We start from the raw sequence: 19,155 nt of genomic DNA, 5'->3' as shown, positions 1-19,155 counted from the left end.
CAATAGCACTCACAATATGTTTTTGAACTCATGATGATGTTAAATTGAGATTTTCAAGTACATTCACCAAAGCAACTGCCTTAATTTCAGCACGATCACATAACCAATGCAATAGTTCAAGAAAGTTTATTTGATTGTTTGAATATTCAGATTCATCATATCCATGAAAGACCAACCCTTGTCATAGGAGAAATCAAACACAATTGATTGATGCATTCAAACGATTTCGATATTGCCTCCAAGCTTGATATGATTGCTTAAAGAGATAGGATGCAATGCTTTATTTTTTTATTTTTAAATGATTCATACTTGACTCGAGCCTAATTGTGAGCAGTACTTGATGCCCCAACGTGTTTTCTAATAATTTCCTTCTTTTTCTGATTTGAGAACCAGCCATCAACAAATGAACCACCACTTGAACTCAAAAGATAGCACTAGAAGCAAAATACAACATCTTTGCTATATTGTATTGCAACCAACTAGGATGTTCATCATACCATGAAACACAAAATTGTCTTATCTTTATTACCCATTCTTGTGGGTGAAAATTCATGGTTGCAAGGTTGGCAAGGATCTCTTTGCACATATGCTCTTCTTATCACATCTTGAACATTAACATCATAGTACTGTATTGGAACTCTCTATCCTTGATCCGAAGGAAGCCGTGCAACATCAAATTCAAGCCTTTCATCCCTAACATCCTCGACATTAGTTTCAATCATATCATTTCCAACATCAAGTTCTTCACTTTCATTCCTAACATCCCAGTCATCCTTTTTATTTCCAACATCTGTTTCATCCCTTTTATCTTGAACATTCATTCCATTAATATTTTGTATGTTTAAAGTATTTTTCCATGAATGATACAAACAATGAAATACAACAAACTCAATACAAATAGAGTAAAGGAAATTATCGAAGCCATAGCAATTTCAATTGTGCAATAAATTCTATTGATTCATAACACAAAATACATAAAAAAAAAGGGAAAAGAGAAATTAAATTTTAAAAATCCACAATGTTAAATTTTAAACTATGAATTACAATTTACAAAGACAAATATTGGATGTTAAACTCGCATAAGGCAATGGATTGAGATGAAGAAGTGAAGGAAATCAAAATTTTGATTGCTAAATGGCGGAATTGGTCCATTGGCTACAGTGCAAGTTTGAACTGGGTTTTGTTGTAGTGGGTTTGGCTCTTTTTACTTTGGATTGTTTAATGTTTGGGCTTTTATTATTTATAATAAAAAAGAAAAAGAAAATTGGAAAGTTGGTGGGTCACGTGCCCTGCTGTGACCCACCGTCGTTCCGCTATTGCATACCAGTTACTAGCGTTTTAAAGTATCGATTTTAGGTGTTTATGAGCAAATCGATTTTGAGTGGGATTAGTATCAATTTGAAAAACTATCAAATCTATGCTTGAGAGTTTATTATTCACTGGTTCTGAAAGATTTTTAAAAGAATAAAATTACATATATGTCCTTTAGTAAAACTTTCAATTTATAGTTTCTCATATAAATTTTTTTACACATAAGTGATATTTTACTTATAAATATTTATTATATATAAGTTAATATTAAACTTAAAAATTAAATAAAGATAAATATTTACTTGACATTTGAAGTCAAAAATTTTTAGTTATAAGTAAATTTTATAATTATAAGTTAATTTTATACTTTTAAATAACTTTTTATACTTTACATGTGAATTTTTATATTATTAGTAGCAAAAAAAAACTCCCCAGTAGGCCCTAAAAAGGAATAGAAATTGGAGTTATAATTTGTGAGAAAAAGCTGAGATATTATGGGGATGATGTGGTGTGTATAGGGTTCATATGAAAATTTTAGTGAGTGGGTGATAGAATTTGATTGGCGGATAGAGGTGTGGTGCAGATGGATGACATGGCATGAAAATTGAAAGTGAGAGTTTTAGATTTGAATTTTAATTTGAAAGTTAGTTGAATTAATATATGTATATTCATAAGTGAATAAGTTTTATATAAATAAATAAACTTAAAAATCATAATATTTTTTGTAAGAAATAAACAGTTTGCAAGAATTAAATTACTCCGAATTAGAAATCCCCTTTAGTCGATACAGTTGAAATAATACCCTCTATGAATAGGTATAGATTGTATTACTAATTCAAATATTTCAAGAAAAATATGGAAAAATTAATAGAATTTAAAAAATCATACTCTTAATTAATTAAATAAGTTTATGTATTATATAAAATTTAAATAAAAGTAATATTTAATTGTGTGAAATAATTCCAGTCATTACTATTAAGTAAAATTTCATGATTAAGTAAAAAAATTATTCAAAAGTTAATAGAATAAAAAAAAAAAAGATTTCTCATAAGTTAAAAATCTCGTATAACATATACTATATTGTTAAACACGTCTATTACACGTGCATCTGCATGACAATATAAATAGCTTATAATGTAAAGTTAAATAATTTTAAATTTTAGAATACCGAATAGGGTTTAATTACTTGTGTCACATTCTTCTCCATTGTACACAAGTACTTTTCTATGTACGAGATATCTCAATTTGATACACAAAATTAGATTGGGTAATTAGCCCTATCTAGCAATCAACGGGATTGAATTAATTCTTGTTTATTATCTCCCTTTAGTCAACACGACTAAAAAATATATATATTGGCACAACTTTAGGCAGTGGAAACCTGAGAGAAGCTCTGTAAGGCTACCCCCTTGGAAGGATATAACTGGATGGCATGCCATCAACACTGTAGATTTCTTCAACCAGGTAATCTACTCTATGGAACCCCTCATTGAGTTCTCTATTGCAAAGAAATGTCCAACCATGTCTACCAGCCCTAAGTAGAAAATGTCCTCATATGTCAAAAAATTCACTCGAATTAAAAATTCACCTAAAATTAAAATTTATTCATACTATTAAATACATAATTTTAAATGCGCCACGTGCGTTACAAGTGAATTGCACGCATTATAATATAGGTGGAAAGGACAAATGTCCTTGCCTTTTCTTTTGATCGCAAAATATCTCGTTCTTAAATCCCTCAAGTCCTCAAGCTTGGCCTTGGAAGAAGTTTTGGTTGAGTTTAGGTGCCAAATTGCCATGTGCCACACGTTAATTGCACATACATCACACGTCTTATAATATTTTGGCTGAAAATGATTGATAATCAAGAGTTTTCGTTTAATTGTGAATTACTTGATTATTTAAATTCCTCAAATCCTTGAACTTGGTCTCAGAGGGAGTTTTAATGGAGTACAAGAGCCTAATCAACTCCTGCAAACGTTCCGATGCCTCGACAAAATATGTGAATGTCCCTACTGCACATGTTTAGGTGAAGCCTTTCGTTTCTTATTGTTGGGGGAGTGGGGGTGGAGGGGACACAGATTTTCCTTAAAGTAGAAAGTTGATGTGAGTATAACTTTATTTAAGTTATATTTACTTAAAAGTAAAAAGTTCATCTATAAGTAAAAAAATTCTCATGGTCAAAATATTAACTAATATAATGAACATTCAACTGGAGTAAGATTTCACTCATACTACTAACTACAGGATTAAATATACATAAATAATAGTAGAAAAATTAACTAATTTAAAATACGTATACATGTATAAATAACTTTGCATGCAATTAAAATTCAATTTTAAGAAAAAAATCCACTCATTTGTCAAATAATTACTTATAAATAAAAGTCATCGATTAGAAAAGTAACCTACCTTCAATTAATTATTTTAATTACTTTTATATAAGCAAATATTATAAGAAGACCTTGTAAATTTATAGACAGGGGGCATCACTGGAATCGTGAGCCTATTCACCCGATGGTTGGGTGTCGGCGTCCTTCAACCCTCAGGTGTGGACATCCATATCCATCCTTTTTTAGGCATCAAAACCTTATTCTATATTGTCGACGTTAAAATGTAATTTTTTTTTATTTTTTTTAAAACAGCGTAATATTAATGAAAATAAGTCAAATTACATTAATGATGAATAAATCGAAGAATAATTGGAATTAGAGATTGGACGAGGATTTATTCGAGAATGGAAGAGATTTTTCCCCTTTTTTTTTCTTTTGTGTGGAAGAACACAGTAAACAGTAGCCTGTAAATGTGAGCAATTAGGGGTAAAAAGGGCAACTACCGAATTTTTGGAAAAATAAAACTTTTTGAGGGATCACTTGACCCCACAAGATCCCATGTGGGTCCGCCCATGGTCAACACGAGAGATCCCTTGAAAGCCCACCCCTTTTAGAATTTTAAGCCTTGAATAACCAATAAGTCGATCACACGAAGTGGTATGATCATAATTAACTTATGATGCGAATATTCAAATTATGCAGATGCTAGCATGATACGAGAAATTGAGGTAAATATCGACAATTACAACTCTAGTACATTATTGTACTATGATATTGTTTCTGATGTTCTGGTTTACTATTAGGTAACTTATTTATTCTTAATATCAAGCATTAGCATTCTAGCAGCACCTGCATTGTTATTTCATTCATAGTGGACGTAAGGATAGTGACTAGAATCCTTTTACAAAGGTACTGTTCTTTTTTTTTTTTTTTCCTGAATTAATATACCTAACTGAAACTACCAACGAGCATTAAAGATAGTCCGGGTTAAGGAAATCGGCGTTGTGGTCTCATGGAGGTGATGACCGAGAAACTGTTGGATCCTTAGCTGTGGTTTAAACTATGTAGAACTTCACGGAGACTCGTTAAGTGCACTTGTTATTGGCCATATTAATGTTTGAGCCTATACGGCACAAAGTACGAAGATTCAAGCCATATGCACAGGGCCGACCCTAATATTTTGGGGGCATTATGTCAATTTCAAATGTGAGGCACATATTTTGAGTCTTCTTACATTTAGTTTTAGCCTTTTTTGGTGGACATTAAAATTAGATTTTAAGTAGATTTTAATAAAAGTAGATGAAATATGTTGATGAAAAGTTGTGGGACTCATATGTGGTTAAAATTTCTTGTTGATTTTGACTAAAATTAAAATCTAGATTTTAATCAATACCAAATAGGGGCTTAATATAATTATGAAGAATCTAACACAAACAAAATTTTAAAGAGGAAATTAACAAAATGTCAAATTTCAACCTGCAATACAAATTACAAGTAAAGTTTGGCAAACAGAATTATAATGCAATGGCTTTTATGATTATTTTCTCTCTACAACTATTTCAAACAAAATTCAATATATATTTGAGTGATTTATATACAAAATTGGAGAATTTTGACTATAAAAGATAATGTAATAAAATAATGAAAATGATGATCAAATATAAACGAGCTTCTAGTTTTATATTAATTTATAAGAAATTAACTTAAAAATAAAAAGTATTTGTCTGAACACGGACAAAGAATTATTAAATTCAAATTACTTTTCGCAAACATGTAAAAATATTATTATCATGAGATTAAAACAAAACAATATTATAACAACCTATATACTTTGCACTATGTGTTTTGAAGTAAGAAGATAAAGAAAGAAACTTGCAAGGTTGTAACAATGGTAGTGAGATCAAACCAATATGCTAAATTGAATCTTTAAAATTTTAATTCAAAGGGATATATATCTTGTTGGGATGAAAAAATAATGGTTGGTGATTGTTTGACACGGAATTTTAAGAGACAAAGAGGCATTTTGTTTGGTTAAGAAGAGAAAATGAATGTTTGGAAAATAAAGCGTCAACTTAGTTATAAAGAGGGAAAGTATACACACACACACACGGAAATGATCTCCTAAACACCGGTGACATGTCACACCATTTAATTGGTGAATAAATTAATGGTAGGTCTCATGTATTTAATGATTCACTTGTTAAATGATGTTACATGTCACCGGTACTTAACATAAGCTAAGTACCGATGCTTGGGACATCATTCCTATATATATATATAAAGATTTTTATATTTTCAATTTTTATTAGTTTCTTATGTTTGCATACAATAATTCTATTTTACAGAATTTCATAAATATAATTTTTATTTTTCTTCAATCAACTAATTAACTTTAAATAATTTGGGGCTCTCGCCAAAGCGGGGCCTCAGACGATCGCCTACCTTGCCTATACTCGGGGATCTCCACTACATATGCATGATTGGATGTACATTTCATGCACTATAATATTTATTGGACATTCTCTTTCGTGTGTGCTGCAATTGTACACTAGATATGAATGATATTGATGGATATCATTGAGAACATTCAGAGGATCAAATTAAGATACGATGGACCTTGTGTTTTCCTCTTGGTGGTGGTTATTGTATTTTCATTGTTCAACTATATTATTTTATAGGTCAGACTATAACTAATAACTTCATCAAACTTGAATGTCTGGCTAGTAATGCTCATTAGCTATGCGGCTGATACAGAGGAAACAGTCATTGGCGGACATAGCGTCTTTCCTAGCGCTGACGAGCTAGTGTGGATTTGAACAGTTTTGAGTTAGGGAAAATGAGGAGAAATTGCATTTGAGAGCAAGCCATACTTCTTAAGAGATAGTGTAGGTCATGACCTGAGTGAGGAAATTTTCAGTGAGTGAGGCATTTATGGGTGGAAGGATAAAAGAATCCTGACCACTGCCTCGTATTGAGGGTTTGGAATCTGGAAGATAAAATCAGAAATGGGATGGGGGGGGGGGGGGGGAGGGGAATCAACTTCCGTCGGAGGGTTTCACTATGCCATCAATGTACCCAAAAATTGACTGAACATGGAAGTAGCATAGGGCTTGAGCCTTCTGCATGGGGTAGAAAGTGATTAAGATTGGGGTAGAAAGTGATTAAGATTGTTATTGACAGTACTTAGCGGAAGGTTGGATAAGGAAGCGGAGGAGAATGAGGAGACCAATGTGGATCAGATGTTCATCATTTTAGTGGCTAAGTGATACTATATAGAGAATAATAGGCCTGTAATTTTTTATTTTTACTATATATGTCTTGTGAATTACATTTTCTTTATATAGAGCTCAATCCAACAACTATTCTGCTTTGTAGCCTATACATGTGAGTTGTCCATCTGAAATTTGAATGGGCTATCCTGCTAATGAACAAGCATGTTGACATGTAGTTCTACAAAAAAAAAAAAAAAAAAAAAAAAAAAATAAAAAAAAAAAAAAAAAAAAAAAAAAAAAAAAAAATGTATGGCATGGGAACAAATAAAACCCCCAACTCACCTCCGCAACAAGGTATTCAAGGACAGTGCAGAGATAGACTAGGGTATCGACTCCCACTTGCTCGGCATACTTTCCAAAATTTGAGAAATCAAGTGATTAGGAACAGGGAATTCGACACCGACTTTACTAGATAGGCATAGGATTTCAATGCATTGGGCCTCCCTCTACCTCCCTTAGTGGAGGCTCTGCCAGTTGAATTTTACTATAAACCCTAGAAAGGAATTGAAATTGGAAACTAGAATTTGCAAGAAAATGCCGGGCTTTTATGGAGATGAAGTGGTCAGTAGATGGTTTTATATAAGAATTTAGTGAGATAGTGCTAGAGTTTGATTGGCAGATAGAGATGTGCTGCTGATAGATGATGTGGCATGAAGATTGAAAATGAGAATTTTAGATTTTTATTTTCCTTTTAAGTAGAATTCATGTGTGAAATGACTCGTTAAAAACTTTCACAGTTGAGTATCTCCATATATAGTATACTGTTTTCATCAATTTAGCAATAAAGACATGGTCATCTGTCTTTCTATTTGCATAAGCCGTTACAAAAGCCTCGAAAAATGATTATATTGTGATGCAGCGTGCTATAATCACCACCCATTGCTGGACTAATGAGTTGAAAATTTTCATCAAGGTGAATGTTAAATCACCAAGAGAACTACTAAAACATTTACAAATCTTCATTTAATACAAATTATCAAATGAGAAATCACGTTATTGAGTATTTATCCTTTTCAGCCACACTACGTGCGGTGCACGTGCAATTCACATGCGACAGATGTGAAATGGATGCCTAAACTCTTTTAAAATTCCTTCCTGAATGAGCACATTTAAATATTTAAAAAATTGGGAAATGAACAAAAAAACTGGAGAATTTGTCCTTCCAAGCTTTAATATAACTTGTAAGATTCATGTGCAAGTCACTCGATGTATGTAATTTTTTTTTTTTTTGGGTTTTTGGACGATCATGAAACGAACTAAAATGTAAAAGATGGGAATTACAGCACCAGAAGCTCTAAAGTATAAACAATCAACTTCTACCATCTTTGGAATGAAGTACTCACCACTGCGCACAAGCACGGACAAAAACATGAATTAACCATATAGAAAATGCGAGTAACAGTATAAACCAGAAATGAAGTCCCAAAATGGTATCAACATCCAATGGGCATTCATATCCAATTTATTCCAAAGATTAGTGCTTTATATATCATATGCAACAAAATAGAATATTCATTTCCATTCGATATTTCAAACAATGCCAGTTACCACAAAATAGTGAAACAGGTAACATCTGTGTCTTCAGTCGCATATTCTTAAGACAACTGATTATTGACAAACAAAAAATAAATGAATAAATAACATAGACTCGTATAATTGAATAAAAAACTATTATATTTAGAAAAGTCTTTAACTGATAAAAATCTGAAGACCAAAACCCTTAGCCACTGTTTGACAACCATTATCTTGGAAAACCAATGTTTTGAACAGTGTTTTTTAAGAGAATGTGTAGCTAAAAAGTAGGGAAAGTTTTGGATTTAAATGCAAAAAATTACATTGCGTGTATGTGTGGTTGAAGAGGAGAATGCAGAAAAAAGAGTTTTCAAATAATAGTGGTCACAAGGGCTTAATATCCATCCAAATGTCATAAATAATAAATTAAAAACCGTAGAACTCTTCCGAAGCAAAGCCATTCTCTTTATCTTTTCCATCGGCTATCTTTGGCGACAAACACTGACTAATGTTAGTCAGAACCCCACTGTTTGCAATGGTAACATTTCCCAAAAGCTTGCTCAAATCTTCATCGATCTTTAAAGCCAATTGTTTATGCCTAGGCGCAATCCCGTTCTTCTTCTTCTTGTCCCTAGCCTCGTTTCCTGCGAGCTCCAAAACCTCAATCAACAGAACCATATAATAAATCCTGAAAATAAAAAATGTACGAAATGGGAACAAACAAAACCCATAACGCATCTCAGAAGCAAGGTATTCAAGAATGGCGGAGAGGCATACTGGGGCACCGGCGTCGACACGCTCATCAAACTTTCGATTTCTTAAAAATCCAGTGATTCTTCCAACTGGGAATTCAAGGCCAGTTACGAGATCGAGATAAATATTTTAATTACTTGGGCTTCCATCTACTACCCTTAGTGGAAGCCAGTTGAACTCATTTTCAGATTTTAATTTTACTGTAAATCCTAAGGGCCTGCTTGGGAGATTTGGCGTAACGGTTATTAGCGTTTTTTAATGTATCGTTTAGGACCATTTACAAGAGGTTCAATTTTGAGTGGTTCTAGTACCAATTTATAAAACTCGCAAACCTATGTTTGGGAGTTTATTATCCACTAGTTTTGAAAGATTTTTAGAAGAATAAAATTATATGTGTCCCTTAATAAAATTTTCAGTTTATGGTTTCTTATATGAAATTTTTTGTATATCACAGTGATACTTATAGATATAAATATTTTTCTACTTATAAGCAATGTCATTAGCAGCTTTATTTTGAAGTGCATTTCGTGAGCTTCCATTCAAACACAATAAATAAAAACCACACGTAAGAATAAAAGCGGCTAAAGTCAAACATACCAGATCCATTTTCTTGATCTGGTACTAAGCACCTAAAAATATACAAAGGATGGTAATTATAGCAAACTTGCATCACAACATAACTACTTTTGGAGGCTTCTATAATTTCTTTTGTTAATTGAATTGACTTGTTAAAGTAAATCCTGTTGTTACATACAGAAAACACTATCACTACAACAAAAGTAGCTTTTTACGGCATGTATTTACGGCGTGCATCTACGGCATGCTGTAAAAATAGACCAATTACGGCATGCGATGTATGTATGCCATGAAAGATCAAGTAATTAGAGCATTTACAGTCGTATTAACCGGCATTTACGGCTTGCACTAAAAAGCACGCCGTGTTATATTGTCAAAAAATTCATTACAAAGCCCTAAAAACACAACATTTCTTCCATGCTCTTTTCCCCATCAACTTCGCCTCTCCATGATTTCCCCTGGCGCTTCAGTTTTCAATCTCTCTCTCTACCTTCCACGGTCGACCACAGGCGCCTTAGCTCACTCTCGTCTCTCTCCGACTTCCACCGTCGATCGACGGCACCTCAGCCCTCACTTTCGTTTCTCTCTGCCTCCCACATATGTCGCTCACTCTCGTCGCTCGCCTCCCAGGACACAAATCATTCACGTACATTGTCTATGCACATTTATTTATTGTTCATTTGAGTTATTTTTCCTGTTGTCAATTTTGAGTTTGCAGAAAACTGGAGAGAAATGCATCTGAGGGAAAACCTAAGTATGTTTTTCAATTTTGTGTTTATTTAAAAATTTAAACATGGGGTGTTGTTGAATTTTATTGTTTAAAGATTTATTTTGGATGTTGGCACTGCTGCATTGAGAACAATTGAACAATGGTGTGTAGATGGTTGGCGAGGGCAATAAAGTCATTTGTAATTGCGTAGATGTAGGCCAGGAAGTTTACTACCCAAAAACTGGGACCGAAGCTTTGCTAATGGGCATTTTGGTTGAAAGTTGGTAGTTAAATGATAAATAATTCAATTTGATAGTATAATCCAATTAGTTTGTAGCTTATAATTCACTCAGATTTTAATTTTATAAATCTAAAAATGATGTTTATTTCAGTTTATTTGATTTCTAGAAGAATTTATAGAATATGAGCTAATGAAGCCTAGCTTTAGCAAAAAAGATGAGATGATAAGATATGAGGTTCCAAGTCCCACTAATTGATGCAATTGGATATGTTGACCTGGTAAAATAATGTCACTTAACTAGCCGCTATATAGAGGTCACATGTTAATTTTATTGGAGGATTCTTAAAAGTATGTTGAGCTAGTTGATCTTGATATTTCAAAGTTGGAGAATGGATTATGCAGAAGTTGCAATTACAATGTCATGTCATTGTGTGAAACATCAAGATCGTCCTTTCCTTACTAATTACTGGGCAATCAAGCGAGGCCCCAGTAAAGAGAGTTGGCCATACCAACATGGTAATTTCTTGATTCTAACTTATAGTTATGAATATTCAATGTATTGTTCTATGATTGAAAATGTTATACCATTATGATCAGGTTTGACTTATTATGTGGGTTAATTTTGATGACATCCTTCAATACCGTTGACTGTGACCTACTTTAATTTCATTCAAAAGCTAAGACATTGTCAATTTATGGGGAGAAGTTTGCTGATGAAAATTTCAAAATCAAACATACCAGACCTGGTAGGAGAACTGCCTATATATGCCCTAGAACCTCCCCTTCCCTAATACCATCTCACTCCATGATTTCAGATTTCTGAGTTTCACTGTGTGAAAGCATTCTTTGTGTCATCTTATTATTTTTGTCCAATTTTCAGGGGTTAGGTCTATGGTAAATGCTGGGCAGGACACTAATGGTTCACACTTTTTCATCTGTGACGACCAGCTGGTAACTATACAATTTATGATCCTGCTGTTATGAGAAAACTGTCATCCATTTTCAGATCTTCTGTCTGGTGCTTCTATTTAGCCTGAAAATCTAACAAAAGTTAAATGTTCAACAGGTTGGACAGTCGTCATGTTGTATTCGGAAAGGTGCTGTCCGGAATAGATGTGGTGTATAAGCTTGTACTTGAACTTGTCAGTTTTATACTTCTACTCACTTCTACTTATTGCGGGTTATGCATCTTAATTTACATACCTGAATTACGTTATTTAGGAAAATGAAATAGGCACCAGAAAAGTACACTTTTCAGTTTGGCACCTAATATTATGAGTCCATAAGGCATGTAGAATGTATATTAGGAAAAGAAGAGACGAAACAGATGTGATTTCTCTTACATTGTTGACAGAGATCATTAGGGGATCAATGTTAATTTTTTAGGAATTTCTTTATGCCGATGAGAACACGAACACTGTTGTCTCAAAGGGTGTTCAAGAAGCTAAAATTGATTATCAAGAACCCGCAGATTCAGAGCTTACGATGGATATTGTTACCAACCTTCAGAAGGTTCGTTTTACATTTTCTTGATCTGTTCAGTGACCTTTCCTTTAGCTAGCATTTATACAATTTTTCTCTCTCATAAATGCAGCAGGAAAGAAGACAAAGAAATAGCAAGAAGTCGTAATTGCATAGTGAAGAAGTTTCAAAGGCACCAAGAATGATTTTTTTTTTTATGTGAAGTGGTATATACTTTTTGAGAAGTATTGAAATGAATTTTACATTGATATATTATATTAAACTGTACTCAATATTTATGGAATCTATGAAAAACCTGGTTATATTTATGGAATTTTGTTTTGTAATTACTATGGTAATCAAATACATAAACAATTTTTTTAAAAAAAAAATACGTTACCTTTTATAGTGTGCATGTGGACGCCGTTAAAAAATAAAAGGTTTTGATGGCGTTCACAGACGGCATGCATTGCACGCCGTAAAAAGGAAATACTTTTTGCGGCATTTCTTTATACGGCATGCGGCCACACGCCGTAAATTGGTTTTTACGGCATGCATTGCACGCCGTAAAATGTACATTTTATTGTAGTGTATATTCATGTTCGTAAGGTTCAGGAATCAGTCATTGCACTTCAACTAAATTAGAAACATTTGAGTAAGCTCATTTGAACTCCTTATGATTGTTTAAAGTAATCAAAATTTCAAAATATCATTTTACCAATCATTTTAAAACACCTATACCCATAAGTAAACAAGTTTATATATAAACATATACGTAAAAAATTATTTTTATGAAAAGAAAAAAATCGTTCATGGTACAAAATTTACCTATAAGGTAAAAGTCATTCGTTAGTGAAAATTTATTTAGAAGTAAAAAGAAAATTAATTATAAGTAAAAAGTCTCATATGGTATAAAAAAACTAAACAAATACAAATTCACCTAGAATAAAAAATCAATTATACTACTAGTTATAAATTAAAAATAAATCATTTGGGTTGTACATGCTAGCACATGTTTTGTTAAAAAAAAAAAAAGTAGACAATATAAGTAGCTTAAAATGCAACCTTAGGAAGTGGAAACTTGAGAGAAGCTGTAAGGCAACCACCTCTGATATATATAAATCAATGGCTTGCTGTCAACACTGTAGATATCAACCATATGAATCTGCTCTATGGAGCCCTTACTGTGTTTTGTAAACCATAGAACTGTCAAACAATATATACTAACCCAAAAAACGAGTACACATGGGAGGACGCGAAGTTTCCATTCCCAAATATGTTGAGTACTTGAAGATCCTATTCAATGTTTCTTGTAATTAACACTCAATATAACATAATATGGGGTGTTATACCCCTATAGTCTATGGGATTAGAATAATAATGTCTATGTAACACTTTAAAACATATATTAAATTCACTATTTCATGTACAATAAGGAGTAAAATTAATTGAATTAAAATATGTATACTCATAATCAAAAAATTTAACTTAATTTCATGTTTTTAAGAATTAAATATGTGCTAACTTTTGCCAAGGTGTATGTATGCCATTGGTCCTAATCTCCCTTTAGACCATATTATTAATTCAAATACTTCATGAAAAATATGGAAATTTTGAATTGAATTGAAACACATATATTCATAAGTAAATAAGTTGTCTGTGTGTGTGTATTTACTCATGCGTAGAAATTTAACTTGTATGAAAAATCCAATCATGGTAAAAAAATTACTAATAAGTAAATTATAAGTCAAAAGAATTACTTATAAGAAAATTTTCACTTGTAAGTAAATAATATTCTCGAAAGTTAAAAAAAGAATCTCATATAAGTATAAATTCACCAAGAATTAGACATTCAATTACATAATCAAATACATCACATGTGTTGCACGTGCATCATAAGTGTTCTGTTAGGTATAAATAACTTATAATATAAATTTTACTTAATTTTAACTTTTTAGTCACTAAATATTGGTTTACTTTCACCAGGGTCCACTTCCATTAGTACAAAAGTAATTTTCTTTATACGAGACATTGAATGCAGATACAAAATTAGATTGGGTAATTAGCCCTATGTGGTAATTATTTCTCTATGTTTGAATAATAGGGAGGAAACTAGTTTCTCTATCCTCTTCTTTGTGAAGAGGCATTAGGCTTTTTTATTTTTTTAGCAATTGAAGGAGCCAAAGAATGTTATGGCAAAGTAAGATGGTACAACTAAGAAAACATATTGATGCAAATTTAGTCAGTGAAAACCTGAGAGAAGCTGTAAGGCTACCACCTGGGAAGGATATAAATAAATGGTTTGAGATAGCTTACTGTCAACAATGTGTAGATTTCGTTAACCAAGTAAATCTACTATAAAGAATTCTCGCTGAGTTCTACAAGCCAGAGAAATGTCCGACCACGTCTACAAACCCTAAATACGAGTACAAATGGGTAGACTGAGTCCAAATCATGAAACCCAATGATGTTTATGTTCCAAATATGTTGAGTACTAGATCGAAAACGAACAATGATCAATTTAATTGTATTCAACGTTGGTGCAACTAATACCCATATTAACTTAATCGAGGGTGCTTATAAAACATCCAATCGGCATTCATATCCAATTTACTCCAAAGATTAGTGCTTTATATATCATATGCCACATAATAGAATATTCATTCCCATTCGATATTTCAAACAATGCCAATTACCACCAAATAGTTAAGCAAGCAACATCTATGTCTTCAGTCGCATAATCTTAAGACAACTGATTATTGACATATTAAATAAAAAAACATAGACTCGTATAGTTAAACAAAAAAATATTATATTTTAGAAGGGTCTTAACTGATAAAAATCTGAAGACCAAAACCCTAAGCCACTGTTTGACAACCATTATCTTGGAAAACTATGTTTTGGACAGTGTTTTTTAGGAAAATGTGTAGTTAAAAAGTAAGGAAAAGTTTTGGATTTACATGCAAAATATTACATTGTGTGAATATGTGGTTGAAAGTGAGAATGCAGAAAAAAGAGTATCAAATAATAGTGATCAAATAAGGGCTTAATATCCATCCAGACACTGTAAAACCGTAGAACTATTGCGAAGCAGAGCCAATCTCTTCTTCTTTTCTGCCAGCTGTCTTTGGCAACAAATACTGATTAATGTTAGTCAGAAGCCCCACCGTTTGCAATGGTAACATTTCCCAAAAGCTTGCTCAACTCGTCGTCATTCCTTACAGCCAATTGTTTATGCCTAGGGGCAATCCTGTTCCTCTTCTTGTCCCTGGCCTCGTTTCCTGCACGCTTCAAAACCTCAATCAACAGAACCATATAGTAAATCCTGAACATAAAAAATGTTCGAAATGGGAACAAACAAAACCGATAACCCATCGCAGTAGCAAGGTATTCAAGAATGACAGGGAGGCAAACCAGGGCAACGGCATCGACACACTCATCAAACTTTCTATTGTTAAATGTGGCATTAATTTGTAATCTTAGGAAATAAATAAGGTTACATGCACTTGAAGAAAATGTATCAGGAAAATACATGATGCACTTGAAGAAAATGTATCAGGAAAATAAATGATGCAAATTCATGAATTATTAGGTGTCCATTTATATTCCCATGTCTCTAGAGTTATCCATGTGGTCCTATAAATAGAGGTCATTCTTGTAGTCTCATTGTAAGAAAAAAAAAAGAGAAGAAAACATTATTGAGTGTGCTGTAGCAATTCAAAAACTATCAATAAAAATTCAAGTTTTTCTTCAACACTTCATTTCCGCACTAACAAATTTGGTATCAGAGCTATAACTTGTGATTGTATTTTTTCATGGCTTTCATACAAACAGCTTCGTTGTTTACATATTCTTCCAGTCAAGTCCCAATCTTCGAAGGCGAGCATTATGAATACTGGAGCATCCAAATGCAAACTTTCTTCATCTCCTTAGATCTTTGGGATGTCATTGACGATGAGGAGTACGAAGAACCATCCGAAGACAATGAAGATTACGAAAAATTGCAAAAAGAATTTAAAAGAAAAGATGCAATGGCTCTCCGCTATATTCAACAAGGAGTCGGGAAATCAATTTTTCCTCGTATCTTTGGTGTTAAAAAAGCCAAAGATGCTTGGGAAATATTGATGCAAGAATTTCAAGGAACAGAGAAAACGATCGCCTTGAAACTTCAATCCTTATGGAGAGACTTTGATAATCTCCAAATGGAAGAACGAGAATCGGTTCGTGTTTTTTCTTCACGAATAGCCGAGACAGTAAATCAAATCAAAAGCTGTGGTGACACAATTACAGATAAAAGAGTCATGGAGAAAATGTTAAGATGCCTTCCTCCAAAGTTTGACCATGTTGCAGCCGCAATTGAAGAATCGAAAGACTTGTCTAAAATGACCATTTATGAGTTAACCGGGTCACTTCTTGCCCATGAGCAAAGGATCAATCATTCGAGTAACCAATCCACTACCGAACAAGCTTTCCAATCAAAGCAAACATCAAAAGGAGGATCGAACAACTATGGAGATCACAACAGAGGCTCAAATCAAACAAAACAAAAAGATAGCTATTGGAAGAAGGGTGACAAGCAAAGCAAATGGAAAGGCAAGCAAACACAAATTTCTGGTGGTAACAATCCAACTTGCATAATTTGCAAAAAAATCAATCATGAATCAAAGGAGTGCTACTTTAGATGCAAAAGGTGCAAGATCCACAATCATTCTCAAAGGGATTGTTGGTTTCAAAATAAAGAGATGACAGAAAGAAAAAGTGCAGCAAACTTTTCTCAAGAGAATGAAAAGGAAATTCTGTTTTATTCTCAAAATTATGAAAATGGAGCTCAAAGCCCTTGGTATTTGGATAGCGGTTGTAGCAATCACATGACGGGGAATCACGACATCTTTGTGGACCTTAATCCAAATATTACTTCACAAGTAATTCTTGGCGATGGAACATGTAGAGATGCGGTAGGAAAAGGCACCATTGCTGTCCAAATTAAAGAAGGTAACAAGAAACTCATCACAGATGCTCTTTATGTTCCCAATCTTTCTCATAATCTCCTAAGTGTTGGACAACTTATTCAAAGTGACTTCTCTGTCCACTTTGATGATGGTGCATGTAAAGTTTTTGACAAAAAGAAAAATATTTTTGTGGCAAATATTGAAATGAAGAACAAGACATTTCCTCATATGATGCCACTAAATGAGAATTGTGCACTCAAGGCAAGAGACGAAGATTTGGCGTATTTGTGGCATTTACGATAGGATCATCTTCATGAAAGAGGCCTTCCTTTACTCCAAATGAAAAACATGGTGACGGGACTTCCTAACATCCAACACATAGACAAAATGTGCGAAGGATGCATCTATGGGAAATTGCACAAGTTGTCGTTTCCAAAAACTTCATGGAGAACGAAAGCACCACTTGAGCTTGTGCACTCGGATATTTGTGGGCCAATGCAAACTCCCACTTTTGGAAACAAGAGATATTTTATTCTCTTTGTTGATGACTTCACAAGAATGATATGGATTTTCTTCCTCAGTCAAAAATCTAGGCATATTCCACATTTCTTCAATTCAAAGCTCAAGCAGAAAGGCAAAGTGGTTTTTTGATAAAAACTTTAAGGACCGATCGTGGAGATGAATATCTCTATAATCCTTTCATGGAACATTGCAGAAAAAATGGCATCAAAAGACAATTAACTGTGAGTCGAACTCCGCAACAAAACGGCGTGGCCGAAAGAAAAAATCGCACAATTGTTGAAATGGCAAGAAGCATGCTAAAGGGCAAAGGACTTCCAAATCTGTATTGGGCAGAAGCTGTAAATACGGCAGTATACATTCTCAATCGGTCTCCAACAAAGGCTGTACGGAATAAAACTCCATACGAAGCTTGGAACAAAAAGAAGCCAATGGTTGATCACTTCAAAATATTTGGCAGCATTGCTTATGCTCTTATCCCTTCTCAAAATCGGGAGAAATTTGACGAGAAAGGACAAAAACTTGTCTTTGTTGGATATAGTGATGAATCTAAAGGATATCGGTTATTAGATCCAACTACAAACAAAATTACAGTTTCACGAGACGTTGTTTTTGATGAAGCTGCATCTTGGGATTGGAAAGGGAAAGAAGTTGTGGACCAGACACCATACCATTTTGTTGATCCATTAACATTTCAAGCAGGTCCGTCACAAGTTGGAAATTTAGAGCATAATCCAAACCCTACTCCAAGAAGTGAGGAAGAATCTGATCCAGAAAGCCCTCCAAGAAAGACACGTTCACTACAAGACATATATGAGTCATGTGAACTTGGGTTGTTCTCTAGTGAACCACAATCATTTGAAGAAGCCTCAAAAGAAGTATGTTGGACAAAAGCCATGAATGAAGAAATGTCCACAATCGAGAAAAACAAAACTTGGAAGCTTGTTGCCTTGCCAGAAGGGAAGAAAATCATTGGACTCAAGTGGGTCTATAAAATAAAATACAATGAAGATGGGTCGATCCAAAAGCACAAAGCACGTCTTGTTGCAAAAGGGTATTCTCAACAGCCCGAAATTGATTACATTGAAACATATGCTCCGGTTGCAAGAATGGAGACAATTCGTACTGTTTTGGCACTGGCAGCTCAATTGGAGGTATGTGTTTATCAACTTGATGTAAAATCGGCATTCTTAAATGGTGAAATTCAAGAAGAAGTTTATGTCGAGCAACCCGAAGGATTTGAAATCAAAGGACAAGAAGGAAAAGTCTATCGTTTATACAAGGCACTTTATGGTTTAAAACAAGCGCCGCGAGCATGGAATAGCAAAATCAATAGCTATTTCATCAAAATGGATTCAATCGAAGCACGAGTGAATCATCTCTATATGTCAATAATCTTGGAAGAGACTTTCTTGTAGTATGTCTTTATGTGGATGATCTTCTATACTTTGGTACAAGTAAAAGCATGGTGGAAGAATTCAAGAAAAAGATGATGAGAGACTTTGAGATGAGTGACTTG

General features: G+C 33.5%; 1 protein-coding gene and 1 pseudogene across 1 annotated transcript; both read right to left on the bottom strand.

Moving 5' to 3' along the window:
* Positions 1 to 641: 641 nt before the first annotated feature.
* LOC111392735 (histone H2AX-like) lies at positions 642 to 9,304 on the bottom strand (the record flags this gene model as incomplete). The annotated part of the gene is made up of 3 exons (XM_023018136.1): positions 642 to 808; positions 8,863 to 9,096; positions 9,175 to 9,304. Coding segments are annotated over 3 exons (531 nt in total), but the record flags the coding sequence as incomplete, so codon positions are not given.
* Positions 9,305 to 15,248: 5,944 nt separating this feature from the next.
* The window catches only part of LOC111392743, a 6,174-nt pseudogene continuing 2,267 nt past the window's right edge, over positions 15,249 to 19,155 (bottom strand).

The sequence above is a fragment of the Olea europaea genome, unplaced genomic scaffold (genome assembly GCF_002742605.1).
Source record: "Olea europaea var. sylvestris unplaced genomic scaffold, O_europaea_v1 scaffold971, whole genome shotgun sequence".
NCBI classification, from domain to species: domain Eukaryota; kingdom Viridiplantae; phylum Streptophyta; class Magnoliopsida; order Lamiales; family Oleaceae; genus Olea; species Olea europaea.
Note: the sequence above shows the minus strand (reverse complement) of the source record. Positions and strands in the feature narration are given on the sequence as shown.